The sequence below is a fragment of the Notechis scutatus genome, chromosome 2 (genome assembly GCF_049901735.1).
Source record: "Notechis scutatus isolate UNSWTSFEM ecotype Mainland chromosome 2, rNotScu1.2, whole genome shotgun sequence".
Classification (NCBI taxonomy): Eukaryota; Metazoa; Chordata; class Lepidosauria; order Squamata; family Elapidae; genus Notechis; species Notechis scutatus.
Genome location: NC_142010.1, coordinates 246,623,274 through 246,643,204, shown reverse-complemented (window position 1 = coordinate 246,643,204; position 19,931 = coordinate 246,623,274). Strand labels below are relative to the sequence as shown.

Here is a 19,931-nt window from a genome sequence, read left to right as displayed (position 1 = left end):
ATTCTACTTCCAGAATTTCTGAAGTAACATGACTGGAGGAGGATTTCTGGGAGTTGAAGTCCACAAGTCTTAAAGCTGTCAAGTTTGGACCCCTGCCTTAGTAGTTCAGACTTTTCTATGCAACCTTGCCCATTACCAATGCATACTATGGACTATCAAAGGAGAGTGGAATACTGTTCATGGCTGGTCAAGTTTGCCTATCCATTATTAGTGCCTTGGTAGTGCAGGCGTTAAGTGCACTATTGCAGGAAAACTCTGCCCACAGCCTGGAGTTGGAGGTTGACTCAGCCTTTCATCCTCCTGAGGTCAGTAAAATGAAGGCTGAGATTGTTGGGGGCAACATGCAAATAGTGCCGACACTGTAAGCCATGCAGAGTGTGCTGTAAAGCACCATGGGATTGGTATAGAAGTATAAGACTATTATGTCCAAATAGGATTTATTTGTTCCATGAGTGTGATGAGATAAGCACCTGCAGCAGCAAAAGGGGAGGATTCAGAGCTTTCCCAGAAAGAGCCTGGATCAAAAGATTAAGCAGTCCTGAGCTGGAAGGAAGGTGGTGGGGAGTGGGAGGAAGGTTCATATCTAGAATCAGGATAACTTTAGTTTGGCAAGATTCTGTCTATTAGGTGTAAGTCAATAAAGGATTAGACTTGTTCGGATCATCTCATCTCAGAGCTTGGGCCTTACATCAATCTTGCCAACCTATTCCGTCTCTCTCCCATCTAGCTCAGGACTATGCAGTGTCTTGAACACTCTCGCTGGGAAAGCTCTGAGTTGACCAAATCCTCCCCTTCTGCTACTGCTGCAGGTGCACATTCTATTACAATGGACTTCCACACTGATACTAGCATATAAGGTGAAGAAACCTTTCTATTAAAAAGCCGTATTACTTCATCAAGAACCAACAGTGGTGCAGTGGTTAGCGTGCAGTACTGCAGGCTACTTCTGCTGCCTGCCAGCTGCCTGCAATTTGACAATTAAATCTCACCAGGCTCAAGGTTGACTCAGCCTGCCATTCTTCCGAGGTCAGTAAAAATGAGGACCCAGATTGTTGGGAGCCATATGCTGATTCTGTAAACTGCTTAGAGAGGGTTGTATAAGCACTGTGAAGCAGTATATACGTCTAAGTGCTATTGCTAAGTGCTGTCTAAGACTCTACGTAGCTGCTTGGTTAGTAAAAGAATCAACAGCTATAAGCACTCGAGAGGGGATACCCTCATTTTCAACTCTTTGGTTATTTTGTACTGTAAATTAATTTATACAAAACGTCGAGTTACATACCAACTCACTGGATCAATAGCACCATCATCTGGCATTCAGTGGCTGCTTACATTTTAGACAAATTAAAAATCCCAGTTTCATTAAATTGTTCTACTCAATAGTTTATCTGATCACTAAACTGAAATTAGTCCAACAGGCAGGTGTTCTTCCATACACAAGTAAAGAAAATATTTAATCATCAAACATTTCCTCTGAGTGCCAATTTGAAATGAAGTTACATTTAATTGCCAGAACACCCGAGTACTTTTTACAGTGTAACACAGTCCAGAAGAAAGTTCTGTTTTTTCAGTCTTACATGGAGAACGTTGTATTACAGGAATGTGCAATAGAGTTATTATACAGAGCTGGATCACTAGATACTTGGTATTTTTTAGGAAGTAGATCACCATGTTGCATTCACCTGAACATTTAAACATCGACACCATTTCAAGTTTATATTGGTAACTGTTGTACTGGAGAGACATCTGGCTGTTAATAGTTTTGTACAACTTATTATTAAACTTATTGTTTAAAGAGTGAATCATCAGCCTCTAGCCATATCATAATTGACATGAATATCATTTTGTTCAGACTAGTTGTTCAAAGTACAATTGTTTTCCAGTTTAATAACTTAGAACTCACTTATTTTTGCATCTACCCTTTTTTTCAGCACTGATTCCAAAATTGAGAATCTTATCAGAGATCAATCCATAACAAAATATGTTCTAGGAAAACAGCATTTGATATCCTGGACAAGATACCCTCAAAGATGTTTCAATTTGCATAATTTAGAGCTAGCAATTGCGTTTTTAGAACTCACCAGTTAGGATAAAATACAATATTTGCCACTTCATAATTTAAATATTCTTTCACCTTGACATTTGGGTGGGCCGTACATAGAGTGCTAGAAGGTTTTTTTAAAAAAATTCTAATAATATTAGTAGGAAAACTCTACAATAGCACTTGACTGTTTTATTTTGTTCTTGGCAACTCAGTGCTGCTGACATCATGGTCTTCCCTTGTGCAGAAGTGAGTACAAATCTGTGTGTCTTTGTCCATAAAGAACCATTAATTTCTCTTTGTTTTTCACTTTTAGTGCTTCTAAGCATTGATGAGAACAGAAAGTGAGGAAATAAGAGACACCATAGAGTGTTTTCTTCGATCCACATGGGCTGAAAATTACCAGCAGTTCCAGTTTGGTCTCAAGCAAATTGCTTCCTTGGCTTAAGAAGTTCCAAGGTCTTTTGAATGAATCCAAAAGTTGAAGAATGAGGCAGATAATGCAGACTGAAGACAGTAAGCTCAGTGTCCAGTTAGTTCCTTGTATCTGTTTGACCCAGCAATCCAGTTATAGTTTTGCCAAAAACACCCACTTGTGGTGAAGAGAAATGAGATGGACCGTAAGCATCTCAGAGCTGCATTCCATAACACTTGTTTTCTTTTCACGTTTGGTGGGCTGTGGGAAACAAATTTTGTTTAAAAGGTGATTACCTGGATGTATGTACAAGTATTGCTTTTGTTTTATTTAACTGTGGAGTACTTTAGAATGGGATTGAAGAATATAATGCCTATGAATGTCTGTGTCAGGACTCCAACAAATCCACCCCCATTCAAATCATAAGTCTCTAGCCGCATCTCTCGCAGAAAAGAAAATTGATTTATGAGTAGTGGCCATGTTGGCGTGAGCTGGATACAGCCGATACTAAAATACATAATTCACTTCCCCCTTGACCCTGGTCTTTCCCCCATCCCCTGGATGTATATTCTCCAATGGGACACATCCATAGCTAAGAGTCATTAATCATGCCCTCCAGTAATATTACGCTCCAACAACGTTGGGTTGCCGGGGCGATTATTTAAGCACTTGAGGAATGCACTGCTTTCCCCCACTCTCTTTCTGCTGGCAGCCAAAAAGAGCAAAGGGGTATCTTTTTAGTTGACAGTCTGGATATCCCACTGTATCCAAATAATACTTGCAACATGTATTAATTAAATAAGATATAGCAGTCATGTGAAATTGCCAAATCTGAAATAAAATCTCATAAATTTTCAAAGGAGAACACTGAAATTTAGAAATCTTACGTAAGAGAATCTTATATTCTCACACGAGCACACACAATTTTAGTTATTTTTAATTGTTTCAATTTCAGGAGGCTCCCACTGCCATCAGGCAAAAGCCCATGTTGATATATTAGGCCCTAAAATGTTGCTGACTGTTCAGTTGAGTTCAGTGGGTTTTTCAAAAGCCAAGTTAAATACGATTGTCCTGACATTAAGTAAATTAAATATAGCAATTTAAATTAAATACATTATTAAAATACATTAAGTACATTAAATCTTGGCGTGCTGATGTTAACACCCTAGGAATAACAGCCCTGGTTCTGCTTATTCCATAGCTGAATGTTGTGCCAGCATGTGGTTTAACAGCACCCACACCCAAATGATTGATGTCCAACTCTGCCAGACAATGCGTATCATTTCTGGCACATTGCATCTCACTCCCATGCACTGGTTACCAGTACTTAGCAATATTATACCTCCCCTCATTAGAAGACAACAAATTCTTGGTTGGCTGAGGTCAAGGAAGCTGAACAACAAGGCCTTCCCTATTCACCAGGACAACGCACAGCCCATCACAAGAATTAAATAGGCCAGCATAATACACAGCTATTCATTTAACCTCTACCCAATTTAACCCTGAGAATGCCTGGAGACAGGAATGGTCCAAGAAACCTTCTTGTGGCCTGACCATTAATGATCCCTCTACCAAGCCACCTGATTTTGACCCGTCTCCCTCCCTCTTTGGATGAAATTGAGCAGAAATAGGTAGGATACTGGAAGAAGTGCCTCTTCCCTGTATCTGTGGGAATGGAAAGGTTGCCTTTATAGCGATTGTAGTGCAAACAATTAATCATATTGTGCAAGATTTCCCAGGATGTGCATTCTTTGGTTTCCTAGAAGATCTGCACAAAGCAATGCCAGAGCAGATTGCCTGGATATCTGAACTGGACATCTCATTATGAGGCCACTGCCTTTTCCCCATGTATATAATTATGTGGATTATGTTTACACATTTACTTCTCTTCTGCCATGTTCTGATCATTTGCTAAAAAGTAATAACTACATTAAATATCACTTACCAACCTAATTTATGCAAATGGATTTCCAAAAGGATCATTACAAGGAACAGAAGACAATTGTGGTTGTTGAGCTGTAATCTGGAGAAAAGGAAAAAGAAAACTTTTGCCATGATTTGAAGATATTTTTGCAGACAAACCTTTTCCAAGCCAAAGGTACATGAAGACTCCTATATTTTTAGAACTTTTCGACACACAGAAGCAAACTAAGTACTACTTTCCTAGCAACTAATGTTATAATTATATATTACTCAGGGGAAAACTAAGCATAATAATTACATGTTAGAAAATCGAGATGTAGATTTCTTACAAAAATGAAAGACAAGCAACACAGTTCAGTTTAGGCATTTCAGCACCTTGAAAAACTGCAGGATATGGAGGACTTCAAAACATTTGCTGCAGTAGCTTGGTCTCTTCAGACCCAAAACTTGTCCAGTTTAATGGGTCATTTAGTGCAGCATTAAGGAAGTCTATATAGTCTACCCACATCTAGCTGAATATACCCAACTTATTAGCTGTGGATCAAAGGTAGCCTAAGAATTATTCATATATCTAAAATCATCATTTTAGGAAAAAAGAACCAAGAGGCCTTTCCTGAATCTTGTCTCATTAAAAGTATCTGTAGCATTTTCCAATATCAGCCTATTAGATACTAACCATAAGTATGAGCTGTATTTTTCCACCCATCCGTCAGCTACTGAGTTTCTCCTACAAGACCAGCCGATACAGAAAAACGTTGTGCGTGATTATGTAACTAAATCTGGCTTGAAAAATATGGTGGGCCAACCTTTGATTAACGCTAAAGTCTCTTAGGCCATTAAAAGAAGTTCCTTTCTCCATAAAGCATTGCTACTGTGAATCAGAACTTTGTTTTTAACGTACTATGAAGAACATTCAGATTAAAGTCTTTCTACTTTAATGGGAACTCCCATTCTGGCTCCTCCCAATTAGAGGCCACAGTTTTGTTATTCAGTTTAACAACTTATAGGAGCTCTTTCAACTCGAAAGAAAACACTGGATCCTAGCCAGGGGTGGGATTCAAATCTTTTAACAACTGGTTCTGTGGGTGTGGCTTAGTTGGTGGGCATGGCTTGGTGGTCATGTGACCGGGTGGACGTGGCTTGGTGGTCATGTTATTGGCTGGGCGTGGCCAACTCAACATCACTCAAATTGAGCCACAAATCTCCTCGCCTGGCCTCTCGTGACTGTGGGGATGCTGCAACAGTCATAAGTGTGAAAAATGGTCATGTCACTTTTTTCAGTGCCATTGTAACTTTGAATGGTCACTCCACACAAGCAAAGTACCAGCAAAGGAGGGGAAAAAACCTCCAGAGAAGTTCCTGAGACAGGAAGTTTGGTCCTGCCAAGAATGTAATGAGGGTTAACGGAGAGGCAATTTCTGTAAGCAACACCAGAATGTTTCCTTCCTGCCTTCCTTACAGGATTAGGCCAGTAATTTCTTCTAACCGGTTCTCCAAACTGCTTAGAATGATAACAACCGGTTCTAGCGAATAGGTGTGAACTGGTAGAATCCCACCCCTGATCCTAGCTATATGTAACATTTCTTTTTTTCTTTTTGTCTTTTCACACAACGTTCTAAACTAGGCTAACATGGATTTTGTGGTTTAACTCTTTATGGCAATCCAGCCATTGTCTTAATATTTGTGTGAACTGGACCACTGAGTTAAGCCACAAAGTTTTATGTTCGTGTTTTTTTTTCCTTAGCCCACAATTAACCCATAAAAGGGAGTCTGGATACTTACTAGACCTTGTGAGGGAGAAGCAAAAGGATCCATCTTGAAAGGATTTTCAAAGCGGTCTTCAGCAGGCTTGGAAATAAGCGGGGAAGCATTTTGTCTCAGAACAGGCTTTGGAGGCCCTATGTTGAACAAAAGAACACTCTTCTAAGATATCCAAATCTCTCTATATAAAAACGAAATACCACTCACTCATCATCGCAAAATCTCCAGAACCGTAAAGCCTACAAACTTGAAATTTGGCATATATGTTCCTCTTGGCTTCTAGGGGCTCACTAAGAAAAGATTTTTCGAAATGACCATCAGATCATTAGTATTTCATATATTATTATTAACATGCTCTGATGCTAAGGAGTTCTACTCCCACTTTCCACCTGAAAAGAAATCTGTTCCAAATGGAAAACACAAGCAGAGGAGTTTCAGTTTCAGTTTCACAGCAGCAACCAGCTTTAGTACAGAACAGTTGAGCTAAACTATGCCCAGGCTCCTTGCTGTCTCCTTCTTGCTCACACAGCAAATACTGCTTCACTTTCCAAACAGCCTTCAACTCTTGCACACTGACAGGATGCTAACCAGATGAATATCGATGGATGCTGGTAGGCAGAGGCACAATTTTTCTTTCCTTATTTTCCTCCCCAAAAACTAAGCCCAATCACATAGTTTCGTAGCAAAGCACAGGTATAGAGCTAGTTACATTATAAAAGGTTCGCCAAGATGTTTATTATAGAGCAAAGAAGTACATGTTTGGCATCAAATATGAACTTCACAGGAAACAGCACCCAAATTGAGGATACGTACACTAGAATACAAGTGTTTCTGCAAACTCCATGTCAAGACTAACTAAGAAACCAACATCACATGCACAATCCCTGGATTTCATGCAATCAACACAAACCAACATTGGATTCAGGGACCTTGTTGTTTTATACAGTGTTAGTGTAAGCCTTTCAAGTTAGTCCAGACAGGAAACCAAAATAACACCATCTTTCTCCTCTCCCTTGTCTTTCCTTAGGGAACTAGGGAGGATCTCCTGAATTTGAATTTTTACCTTTATTGTCATTGCATTCCATGAATACAATGAAATTGAAAGCCACTCCAGCACAGTGCCCCAAACACCACATCACAACCACACCACAAGTGTTTAAAAATTAAAATAATTAAAGTAATAATAATAATTAAAAACCCAGTCTAAAACCTATCTAAAACATTTAGCAAGTTAAATAGTTTAAAAATGCCACTGTATATGTAGGACCAGATCACAAATGTGCTGTTTGATTCAAGACAATTATTGCCTTGGAAAAGAAACTTGTTTCTCAGTCTATTAGTCCTCATTTTAAGACACCTATAACGTCTCCCTGATAGTAACAGTTCGAAATATGAATGGCCAAGATGAGAACGGCCTGTGGAGATTTTTAGTGCTCCAGAGAGGAGTCTGGTCTTTGCAATCTCTTCCCAAAAAGAAAGAGAGCAACCGATGATTTTTTGTGCTGCGTTTATAACTCTCTGGAGCACTCTTCTGACATGGTTTCTCTACTCCTGTTCTTTTTATGGGCTGGGATATCCCTTTTCTGACCATTACCCTGGCTGTGGCTTTTCCTACTGTCTCCCAAGGTTATTCTCACAGCATATTATAATTATTCTGCAACTTTTGTTTTTGACTTCCTTGAAATGGCTTATTATAAGCTTTTGAGAAAATTCCTGACTGACTTTCCTAGCCCGTCTCCTCCCTAAACACCATTTACTTCTACTTTTATTTGTGGAAAAATGCTCAGTGCTTTTTTTCCCAGACAGATGAAAGCACTTTAGTAGCCACTGTTGCGGGACAACTTTGGTTAACTCTGCCTAGCTTCATAAAGAGCCAAGGAGAAAAGTCCCAGACAGCCCTTTTTTCTTTTCTTTAGCAAGCCAGGAATTCTAGAAAGGAAGATGGCTTTGTGGATGACAGAGATTTGTGCTGCCTCAGGAAAGCAGCCATGTTTCTTATTTTAACAGATCTCCTGGTGTCAAGTCAAAGCTGTAATTTATTTGATTATTGTTGTATCACATTTGTTGTCAACCTAAGACAGCACATACAACACCCTTCCTCACCTGGTAGCCAACAACTCCCAGAATTCTGAGCAGTGACTGGGGAATTTCGAGTATTGAATTCTACAATGTTTCCATAGATTGGGAACATGGGTATATTGTAGAGTTCTAATGCTCTCTACTGGGCACAGACTACCCCAGACTTACTTGAATTGAAAAGTAAAGTCAGATGCATCATATGCCACCACATACCACACTAAGTCACTTAGCTAATATAAGTGAAATGGCTTATTCAAGGCCACTCAATAAATCTATGGTCAATAAGAGGTTTGATATGGAACTAGAAGGCTACTCAATGAGACCAGCTAGCTTCCAGGTTATCGTGATCAGTCACACCTTGAGGAACCTCTATTTTGTTACCTGGTTGCTGCTGCTCTGCTCTCCTGGCAGGCACAGCGGGTAGTTTTGTCAGCTGGAAGTCTTTGAACATCTCCTTGACATCTTTTATCTCTTTGTCACCCAGAGGGTCTAAAGCAGTGAAGGCGTCGCTTTCTTTTTTCACACTGCACTCCTTCTGTGGTGCAGTTCTAGGAGGCAACTGAGGAAGAGGGCTAGTAGATGACATGGAGGGCAACATAGATGGAGGGTGAGATGCCAGAGAAGGTGGAAACATGTTGATATGGAAAGGGTTCCCACTAGGAGGTGCCTGTGCCCATGCATTGGATGGAGAAACACACACAGATTGACTCCAGGGATCAGGAGCTGGAATCTGGCCTGGAACTGGCTGGCCCCAACCAGGTGCTTGTTGAGGAGCACCAAAACCAAGAGATGGTGCGAATTTCACTGGCTGAGCGCTCAGAGCAGATCCAGGAAACACTGGGGTTGGCTGACCGAAAGCCGTAGACTGGGGACCCCATGCTGGTGTTGGGGATACTGATGTAGGCAGGCCACCTGGAGAGAATAAAATGACTCATTTAAATAAACTCATCATTGAACAACTAAAAAACACATTATCAATATGACCTCATAAATGCTGACTATATTCTTCCCTATATTATCATCTCTATTCAATTTCCTTCAGTTTTTATCCCATCTATTTGCAAGAAGGTTTTCTCAGCAGGGTTTGCTGGAATTATTAACCCACAGTAAATTGTTTTGTAAAAATCTGGTGATTTTGTTATGTGGACTTAAAAATTCTGAAAATCCAAGCAGAGAATATGCTGTATCCTTTTGCTTTCAGATTATATTCGCTATCATTTTACTTGGAATCCTTTCAAAGTCACTTTATTAAATTTGGGACCATAGCCTCACAGAGCAGTACTACTTTTCCCAACCTCTAGCCTGGAAGTACAGTATATAATTGTTAGGGAGTCAAGGACCTGAACTTCTCAATGAAAACAGACAACAACAACCCCTGAATGAATAAAAACAATTAATAGGACAACTCCCCAGGAGTTTAATAGCACTCCATCACATAAACATTGCAGTTTGTTGCCATTCAAACTTCTGAGGAAAGAATTCTGTGGGCCTTCCTGGCTGATGCAGAAATGAGTAAAATGCTTTTGTATAGTTCTTTCAGGGTTGTATCCAACAGTGTCCTTTATGACCAGAGGTCTTTCCAAAAATGATAATAAGGATTGATTTTAACGACATAAATGTGGAGATTCTCAGTCATCCAGGTGCTTTGACTGCAAAGAAATATAATCCTTCTCACCCCATCTCCCATTCTCTCAGAACTAATCCTTTCATTGCCCCCACCACCCTGCCAGAACCGATGAAGCTTCTTGGATGAGAATCGAAACATCATGTTAATAATAACAGATAATCAGAGTTGGAAGGGACCTTGTAGGTCATCTAGTCCACCCCCCTGCCCAAGCAGGAGACTCTATACCATTTCTGACAAATGGGGAGTCCAACCTCTTCTTGAAAGTCTCCCAGTTGCCTTTTGGAAAATAGCATCTTTGAGATTTGCTTGACCTTCTTTCCCAGGATTACTGCTTACCCTGCAAACCCCCTTTTTAATGGGTTCGCATTAATACCCTGGACCATAAACTAAGAATACGTACATAATTCATTCAATATATTCAGCTAATATGTAGCTAGGCGTTTGTGTTTCACAATCTTTACCAACCTAGTCCAGGTATGGGAGCTGCTGTAGGAGGATTGGTTTTGAAGAGATCTAGTGGGTTAGTTTGTACACCAGAAGGCTGTCCTGCAGTAGTCAGAGTGTTTGTTACAGGATATCCAGGAGCAAAAATATCAGGACCAAACACGTCGCTGGCTGCATTCTAGAAAGAAACCAGAGGGAGCCTTCGTTAGAAAGGCTGTTGTTTTTGCACAGGAAGTCTTCTGTTATTTGGAGTTAAGTGTTTTCAATCGTGCTTTATGCTACTAGCACCCCAATCTGCTCAGCAACATTGTGACATTCCAGCAGCAAAACCAAGCTAGAAACGTAAGGTGTGAGTGATCAACTCCCAGACAAATGCTTTCAGTTCATATTAAATAGGGTGGCATGCTTAAGAAACATCAGGTGTAGAGATGCAAAAAATTAATACAAGCCCATTCTCCTTTAATAGGGTAAAATCTTTTCTAAAAATCTGAAAAACAACAAAGGGAAACTTTGCAATGTTTACAGTTGTGGCTTGCAGAGCTTTCATGTGCAACTTCCTGTAAATGATGGTGCAACATCGACTGCCAAGAGCATTTTATCGCAAAGAACAATTCTGTGTCCTTTTGACAAGTAGTCTCTCTAATGCAGAAGCACTGGGCTACACACAAACTGAATAAACAGCCGCAAAAGAGTGACATCTGGGGAACTAATTGCTTTTGTATATAAACTCAGAAGCATATTTTAAATATATTCCTGAAGAAATGAACATGATTAGAATTAGTTAAATGCTAGCGTTAATGCCACTGCACATCCAATGCTGGAACAGTCAAACCAGTTTGCAATAAAATGATAATTAATCAGTGTAAAATAGTAAGCAAAGCTTTGGGACAAGGATTTGGAAAACTTGAGTGAAACTATGATCCAATCAACCACAGAAACTCATGGCCAAGTGGGTCTAAGCGCAACCTAGACCCAAACCTACCTCTCAGGTGGTATGTGGTCAGCTCTTATAGGAAAAGATGCTTTCCACATTTAATAAAGAAATAAACCCCTTAATGAAAAATTCATTAATTTCAGATCACATGGACAGGCTCAACCATAGTCTCAACTGGCAAAACCATTACACTTTTAATCAAGCATATCCAATCCATGGCCGCCTTGGACAGCTAATAACTTGCAGCCCCACAAGTTCGCAAACTTTTAACATTATTATGTGATTTATAAATATTTATACTTCATATGTGGCCCAAAACAATTCCTCTTCATTCAGTATGACCCAGGCAGGCCAAAAGGATGGATACTCATGCTTTATATCAAACCCAGTTGGAAAATACTAAGGAATTCTTGTAGGCTTGGCAAATCAATCATCAGTAGAGAAATGGAGATAAACTGCATACAGTTCAAAACAAAGAGTAAAAAAATCCAAGAAGGAAACAAACAACCTAGAACATATTTCTTCCAGCAGCTAACAACGCTCAGATAAGCAGCAAACACCAGGCATACAATTAAGCAGAAAACAATACTCTTATCAAAGAACCACCAAGGAGGAAAGTAATCTCCCACCAAAATTGGCAGGGGAAGCTGTTATAAACAGATAACAAACTTCACATTTACTCACACTGATGACATTACTTAATTGGGTAATGCAATGTATACAAGCAAACAACCAAGCTCAGAGAGCACAAAGATGTCCATAGTTCAAACCAGAGTTACATATTTATACATTTTTTTCTATTGGAAATAAGCCCCAGCAGCACCTTTGGCCAACTTAAGCCAACTCATCAGTCGCACAATAAGGTATGTTTTGTCTGCTCAAATCCAACATCCAACAGAAGTCTAATGGTGACAGACTTGGTCAATAAGACTTTTTCCTGGGAGACAAAAGTGTGGAACTTTGTATCTCAGAACTTCAGCAGGCTGTATGTTGCAATGTTTTATTTTAACACAAAATGTTTTGCTCCAGCAAGATTTTGTTTTATTGGACTGACTCTAGTACAGTTTTTTATCACTCAGTAGTTAATGCTAAAACTTACATTTTTAAGATAGGCTTTTAACTGGGGTATACCCTGAATGATCTGATTCTAAGTCCAAAATCCAAAGCATAATCATTAGAATGGGGGGAAAAGCTAACTTCAGTCTGTCAATCAACCTATCTTTCCAAATAAAGAATGGGATAAGTTTGCACGTACAATTCCTTCCTCAAATATCAATTATACTTAATTTCAGATAGGTACACGCAGAGTGTATAAGCAAATATCCAGATTCGGGGAAGCTCATTCTGCACTTCCTCTGCAAACAGGTCTTCATTTATTTTAATTTTGGTTTTATCATCTTATCTCTGCTTTTTATTGGGCAGAGAAAAATCAGGTATGAGGTAAATCAGTTTTGGTTTTGCAGATTGCAAGTTTTTGCAGACTCGGCTGTACTCCTTGTACCTCCAATCCATAATACCCGTGTCTGTGCTGCTTTTGCCTCACAGAGCTTCAAAAATCAGTCTCAAGCAGCCTGTATTGATGGTATTCAGCCAAATCTCATGCACATTCCTAGTTTTAATCACCTGCCCCATCCTCATACATGTCTTCTTAAAAAAAATGAAAATGCTACATTCCTGAAAAATCTTTCAGTCCAAGCCTATAGTTGAGATGGTTCTCGTTAGTACTAGACTGCTGGGGTCTATTGTTCTTGCAGCTCTAATTAAGACAAGGTGTGGCCTTCAGGAGGATTATCTTGCAGTAGTTTCACTTTATATGAGAAAACCAAGGTTGTTTATGTATCTCCTTGACTTCACTTCCAGACCTTTGAGGTCTACTGTACATGGTTGATCATCCCATACCAGAACTATACAAAGAAAATATTGTGTTTCTTCCAAAACAATACGCTTAAGGCATGCAATAGCTAGTTCCGAGTGTCTTACTTACCCAAGATACAAATATATGGCAGCGTTAGGAGAAAGAAAGCAAGGTTAGGAAAGGATGATTCTACAGTGAAAAAAATTAAGTTCACAGTGGCTGCAGCATTTAGAGAGTGAAGGTAAGGAAAGCTTTTCTTGCCAGCAGAGCTTTCAGGAAGAGAGGGAAAGAGTTTCCTTCACCTACTCCAAGTAGAAAACATGCATATTACCACTTTGTGCATGCCCCAACGTTCACCTGAACAGTCCTCCTTCCTCTTCCTGGCTTTGTACTTTGTGGAGGTGGGCTAATCGCGATGGAGTCTTGTGGCATTGACAGGTGGCTGCTATCAGAGTCTAGCCGTAACCCATTCTGCACAGGCGTTCCTTTGGGACAGCTTTCTGCAAAGACACTCAAGGGGGATTTGGCCACGAAACCATTCTGTTCTCTCTCCGGCACCCCGTCAGATGTCTTCACCGCTAAATGTGCCGATTTACTTTCAAGCAGCCATTGGCTGGCCGGCATTTCCTGCTTGCTAGTCCGGTTGGAAATCTGATCAAACTCTTTCCCAAAGTAGTCTACGTCCCCATTCACACCACTGTTCTCCATCTTCTGACTGGAAGGTTTTAAAGAAGAATCAAGGGGAGGAGGGGGTGCCAATTGGTCAGCTTGTGTGAAAGGGTCGTCGCGGAAAGGGTCAGGGCTGGGGGTAGGAAAGAAGCTGAGGTTTGCAGAAAAAGCATTTTCAGGCAAGAAAGGCGGCTGTAGCTTTGGCAATGGCAGGGAAGGCGTGATGTCGTTCAAGAAAAGGTCCTCCCCTTTGAGAGAAGTTGGAGGGGCCTCAATCTCAGAGTTTAAATCCACTAACAGGATCTCTTTTTCCTCCTCCTGTTAGGTTTGGGAAAGAAGACAGATTAGCATGTGAGCAAGTAGTCTCATGAGCTCTTGATTAAAAAAAATGATTAAGCAAGCAGATTTGAAATGGATTTTTTTTTTTTAAAGAAAATGTGCGTCTGTGACAAGAAAGGCATTTTGCTGCTCCTTTTTCTTTTTAACTATCACCCTACTGTGAAGTTATTGAGCCAGCTGTTCAATCTCGGTTGGGATTTATAATGGATAATAATACATCAAGCCAATCAGCTGGGAACAAGCCTGTATAATCCCCTGTTTTATTTATTTATTGAATGATCACGTTTATAAGGCCATCCATCTCACAAAAAGTGTCTATGGACAGCACACAACAATTCACTAAAATAATAAATATACAAAAAAGCAGTCATGATATCAACCGTTTCGGTAATTCTCTAACCACAATTTTTGTTTTTTCAATGACTTAAGCTTAAACATCAGAGTAGGCCTCATTTATAGTTAGCATGAGCTAGAAGCAAAATAGCTAGAAGCAAAATTAGAGACACTTTAAATTCTAATTCATTCTAACAAGAAACGATGACTCTTCCAAATACAGACAGTAGACTGAGCCACCAAAAAGCCACAGTTTATAACAAGGAGCCTTGGGTTTAGGTTGCTGAATGCCTTTTCACATTCATCAACTGAATTGGCTTTGTGTGTTTTGAAAACATTCCTACTGGAGACCACGATTATCCATACCTGATTATGAAACGATGGTAGGAGGAGGAAGCTATAAGGGCTTCTATCAAAATAGCCCTGAATATACAGTGTTGGATGTCATGATGACTTGGTCATAGCAGTGTTTGATCAAGAGCTTTCCAAATTCTAACTAATTATCAAGTGCATTAAGGTACTTTCTTCAAATAAACTCTGCTAAATGTTTCCGTATCTCTTCCCCCAAACTTCTTTCTTTATACTCATTTATTATAATCTTCTGGGCTGCAATGTGTTTCTGTACTAAAGTTATCATTATTCATCAAGCCAGCCAAAGCTATGCAAAGATACTTTATGGGAATTCAGTTTATGCTAGGTATTCTTCCTTAGATCCTTATATACAAAGCAATAATCAGCCTCTGGCATCCATCAATAGCACAATCTGCAGTTTGTTCAAGGTCTCTCCATCAAGATCCTTTGAACAGAGGACATCTATAGAGGATCACTTCATCATCCAGGAATGATAGGAGAACATTCAAGAGGACTTTCAAAAAATTTCCTGATTTTGGAGGCGGTAATCATTTACTACTCACTGTGGGACTGTTGAGGTCAGGAGGAGTTGACATGTCTCCAAATAGATCCATCTGGTCGACACCCTAAAATACAAAGTTTGTAACAGTTAGGATTCCACACTTCAATCTATAAGTCACTCAAATCCAAACAACAGCAGACACAGGAATGCTGGAAAAAAACCAAGCTGTTGTTGCATTAAGCTATGAGACAAGGTAGCTATACCAGTTCAGTCAAAGTTTGTGACAATAATGCAACCTATTCTGGTTTAACCACCACTCAGAAGCCTATTAACCTGCTCTTCAAGTTAGAAAATTCTACATACCAACTTTATTTTGCCAACTTGATCAGTAGTTGCTTCATCATTACCATTCTGGAAGAAAACAAAATTAAGTCAGGTTTAAGAAATCTATCGCTATGATCTCTGATATATAACTTGCCCCATAAGACACATCTTTCTTACCTCAGTTTTACTGGCCTCTTCATTCTGAAATAATAAGAAAAACTTGCATCAAGAATATTCATGAAAAGTTGTTCAGTGTTTTTCAAACTTGTGGGCTCTAAACTCTAAAACATGTGGGCTTCAACTCCCAGAATTCCCCAGCCAGCATCCTGGTGTTTTAAGTTGGTTATATAGGTATATAATCTTGATAATGGACACTACAAATGGAGACGAGCTGGGTGTCCTGGAATGAGGAGGAGTGCTGGAATAGTAATACCTCCTTAAAAAATCTTGGTCCAGATGGCCCGGCTGGTAACACCTCGTAAGGGCCCCTTTCCAGGGTTACAGGAGAAGATGGTCAACAGTTTTGAAGGCGGAAGAGGGCTTTATGCCCCAACGGCAGATAAAATGGTAGAACCATCTTCTAGAAGAAGGGAAACTCTGATTTCAAACCTCCATTGCCTTGTGGCTAGATCTGTTATTGGAAAAGGCTTCAGGAGTCAACCTTGAGGCAAAATCCGGAGCTGGAGTCGTGGAAGCAATTCGTGACTGTTTACAATCACATTCTGGTAACTCCTGCGACGCAGCTGGAACTCATCGTATCGGCTTTGCTGTTCCATTAAACAATTTCAGTGACATGGAGAGGGGGAGATCTGCTGCTTGGGTAACAGTTTATCCTCCATATTAAATTACCCAGGCCTCGTGCTCTGGAGTGGACACTCCAGCTTTGCATACAGCATTGAAACAACACGAGAAGTGGCAGTTACCGGTTTCATAGCACGATACCACCGTCCCTTGAGACTGAAGGATGCCAATTCATAATCTTGACTTACAAAAGTTCATTTAGTGACCAAAGTTACAACAGCACTTGAAAAAAGTGACTTATGACTGTTTTTCAAACTTATGATCATTGTAGCACCCCCATAGGTCATGTGATCAAAATTCAGACGCTTGGAAATTGACTGACATTTATGACTGTTGCAATGTCCCAGGGGTCGTATGATCTCCTTTTGCAACCTTCTGACAAGCAAAGTCAATGGGAAAGCCGGATTCACTTAACAACGGTGTTACTAAATGAACAACTACAGTGATTCACTTAACAATTGTGGCAAGAAAGGTCATAAAATGGGACAAAATTCACTTAATAAATGGCTCACTTAGCAGTACAAATTTTGGGCTCAGCTATGATCGAGGACTACCTTTACTGTTGGCACTGGTTTTATATTATCTTGTGATTGTTACTATTTGTTTAAACAGTGTTTAGGTACAAGTGTAATATACAATATAATATTAGCACCATTATCTTCAACTATTTTAAAATTCAAGGCACAGTATCTGGGTACTGTGTGTGCTTTCTAGCAACAAGCTATGGTTGCTATTGGATATGGACAAGGGGCACTTTGGGGCTCTCCAATCAAAGAGGCCTCTCAAATTACTCCTCCACCCAGACTGGCAGCAATATTGGCCCAGCAGTGCAACAAACATTCATTCTTTGAAAAAAGAAAGCATTTTCCTAAGTGTGAATGGCAGGCTGCTAAATCAATGAGATGCCGCTTTGTGGCTCTGCAGCCAATGAGAGTACTGGAAGAGTCCTAGCTCCTCCCCTCCCTTGCCACTACAGTTGACAAAAGCCACTGTTGTCAATTGAAGCACCACATCCAGGCCACCAATTAAGAGCAAAGCACCACAGCATTTATTCGCAAGCAACGTGCTCAGACTTTTATCCAAGCAAGGGCCCCTTTGAAGATACCATACAACCCTATAATTTAGTTTGAAGTTCAAGATGTAGCAAACATCGGGGAATCAACTGAAGCATTTTCCAGCTCTATATCCAATTACAATGTAGCCTGAAACCTGCCGAGTCTACTATGAAGCAGCGTTACCTTCTTCTTATCGTCCTCTTCTTTTTTCTTCATGTTATAGATCACTTGGAAGAGATCCTTCAGATCTACAACCAGAGGTTCAGCCTAAGAAAAGAGAGAGCCAAGTGAGATGGATTTTCTAAAAAGCAGGCGATTCAAGGGCTTGGATTACAAGTTCCTTAAACTGGCAGATATACAGTTTCGAGAAATATAAATGATTGTACTAAGCACCATCCAAGGAGAAAAGATCACTTCGGGACTGGAGAACTAAAAGGAATTGTGTAGTACCCCAGCTGTTAATCAATTCTACAATTCTCTAGGATAATCTTTCTTGGAGATCTAAGGAGTTAAGGACCTGGGCCATAATTCTGAGCCAGAATGAAGCACAGATCTTGTTTCCAAGTGTTGCTCCGTTATGCATGTGCACTCTGAATCCAATAGGTAGGAATTTCATTAGCAACGATTGTCCACAGAACATCTGTATGGATAGAGCACATTCAGGGAAAACGTGCAGCTAAGTCACAGAACTTATTTTAAACCTGAGATGGACAATCTTTTTTGACTGGGGGAAGTTGTTGCATTTCCCTTTCTTGTATTGGCAAGTGGCAGCAAGGGACAATAGCCTCCATCTATGCCAATCCTTACTCTTGCATTATTATCCTCTTACTTGTTGTGAAGTTTTGATGGCAAAGAACTGGTGCTGCCCTTCTCCCCCACAGACATAGCCAAAGGCTCGGTTGTCAGTCACATCTCGAGCAATGAAAGAGATTTTGTTGACTGGATGCTCATGTTCAATAACCTAGAATCAAACCAAGTGACATAGAAATGACCATGAATAGCATAATCCCTTGTTGAAGTAATCAGAGCTCAGGACAAGAAATTTGACAAGTTTGCGTATCACGCTTAATTGTTTAACCCACTGTTTCTCAACCTTGGCCAATTTAAGAGATGTGAACTTCAACTCCCAGAATTTCTCAGACAGCATGGCTGACTGGGGAATTCTGGGAGTTGAAGTCCATACCTCTTAAAGTGGTTAACCTGTTTTCTAATCAAGACTGTTGCCATTCTTGTTCACTTTAGCTGATGTTTAATAATTCCAAAATATTATTTTACTCTGATAGATAAAACACAGAGTCACATATCACTGTTTAACCTTGGTTTAGTTGGCTGTTTAAATAATACAGGGGGTTTATACATTTATATAAGCAAAAAGCAAGCAAACTGCATCATAGTCTAACATGTAGTTTGAATTAACAGTACCCAAGGTCTAGAAAGCTAAGTTCTCCTGAATAAGTCATATATGCTGATCACAGAACCAGAAACCCCAGATATTGTTATGAGGGTCGAAAGTATTTGATATATTAGTTTCAGTTTTGAACAAGGAGTATAGGACAAGAGCTCAGATTGAAGATGTTACAGTAATTGCTTTTCCTTTGACCTAACAAGAATTGTGCCTCAATATTAATTCCTCATTTGCCGTTTTCAAATCAGAGCTAATCCAATTTTACATGGAGATTCATAAAGTGCAGCAAGAGTTTGTAGGCAGGTAATTTTTTTAAAGCTAAGAATAGGTTATACTTAATCCAGATGCATAACTAGTTTCTCCATTCTAACATGCCTATTTCACTTTATTGAAGCAACTCCAGCTTCAGTTTAGACACAGTGCTCGAGTGTATTAAAGATTTAGAGTGAAAACTAGCCTTTCCTTGTGAGCAGGTAGATCTCTAAACAGGATGGGACTCCCCTATGGAACACAGAACTCACCCCAGTCTTTTCATCCATGATTTTGATTCCAGCAAGAGATATGTTCACCCATACTTTCTGCTTGTGCTGTCCCTGGGAACGGGCCGCAACTGCCATTCCCTATTAATCAAAAGCCAGCATATTATATGAATCAATTAAATAAATAAAATAAATTTTAAAATGTCATTATTCAAATTGGTTCACTTCACTTTTTTTTTTCTTCTTAAAAGAGCATGTAAAAATAGTGCTTCCATCCAAAGAAAAACGAAGCCACCAAGTTAAGAAATTGCCTCCCTTGACTGGCTGGATCCAATACATCCCTTGATTTTTGCAGATTGGGATGCAGCATAATGAACTATAACTTTTAAAAAGAGATAGTTCATTATGCTGCATCCCAATTTATCAACATTTTTGACCTATATTAGAAATTATACAAGTCTTGAACCTTACTTACTTACCCCAGTAAACAAAGCTTTCTGATGGAAAATATGAAGAAAAGGCAGAAAGCTGAATATAATTTATACAAAACTCAGAACACTCATTCTAGCAAGGTTTCCATTTTTTTTTCCTGTG

The 19,931-nt window shown here is 39.7% G+C and overlaps 1 protein-coding gene across 6 annotated transcripts in view; it reads right to left on the bottom strand.

Annotated features, from left to right (window-relative positions):
* Nucleotides 1–1,425: 1,425 nt before the first annotated feature.
* Nucleotides 1,426–19,931, bottom strand: part of DAB2 (DAB adaptor protein 2) — a 46,436-nt gene continuing 27,930 nt past the window's right edge. For 2 of the 6 annotated variants that reach the window (XM_026666432.2, XM_087958485.1), the window contains 12 exons: nt 19,380–19,478; nt 18,283–18,414; nt 17,637–17,720; nt 15,775–15,798; nt 15,637–15,684; nt 15,335–15,397; nt 13,437–14,066; nt 10,312–10,468; nt 8,601–9,131; nt 6,162–6,277; nt 4,402–4,479; nt 1,426–2,717 (listed from right to left, as the gene is read on the bottom strand). In XM_026666432.2, the coding sequence (XP_026522217.1) occupies nt 4,411–4,479; nt 6,162–6,277; nt 8,601–9,131; nt 10,312–10,468; nt 13,437–14,066; nt 15,335–15,397; nt 15,637–15,684; nt 15,775–15,798; nt 17,637–17,720; nt 18,283–18,414; nt 19,380–19,478 (1,953 nt within the window). In that variant the 3' untranslated portion in view covers nt 1,426–2,717; nt 4,402–4,410. The remainder of the gene's footprint in view (nt 2,718–4,401; nt 4,480–6,161; nt 6,278–8,600; nt 9,132–10,311; nt 10,469–13,436; nt 14,067–15,334; nt 15,398–15,636; nt 15,685–15,774; nt 15,799–17,636; nt 17,721–18,282; nt 18,415–19,379; nt 19,479–19,931) is intronic. The other 4 variants (XM_026666434.2, XM_087958486.1, XM_026666435.2 and 1 more) reach the window with 3 other exon arrangements.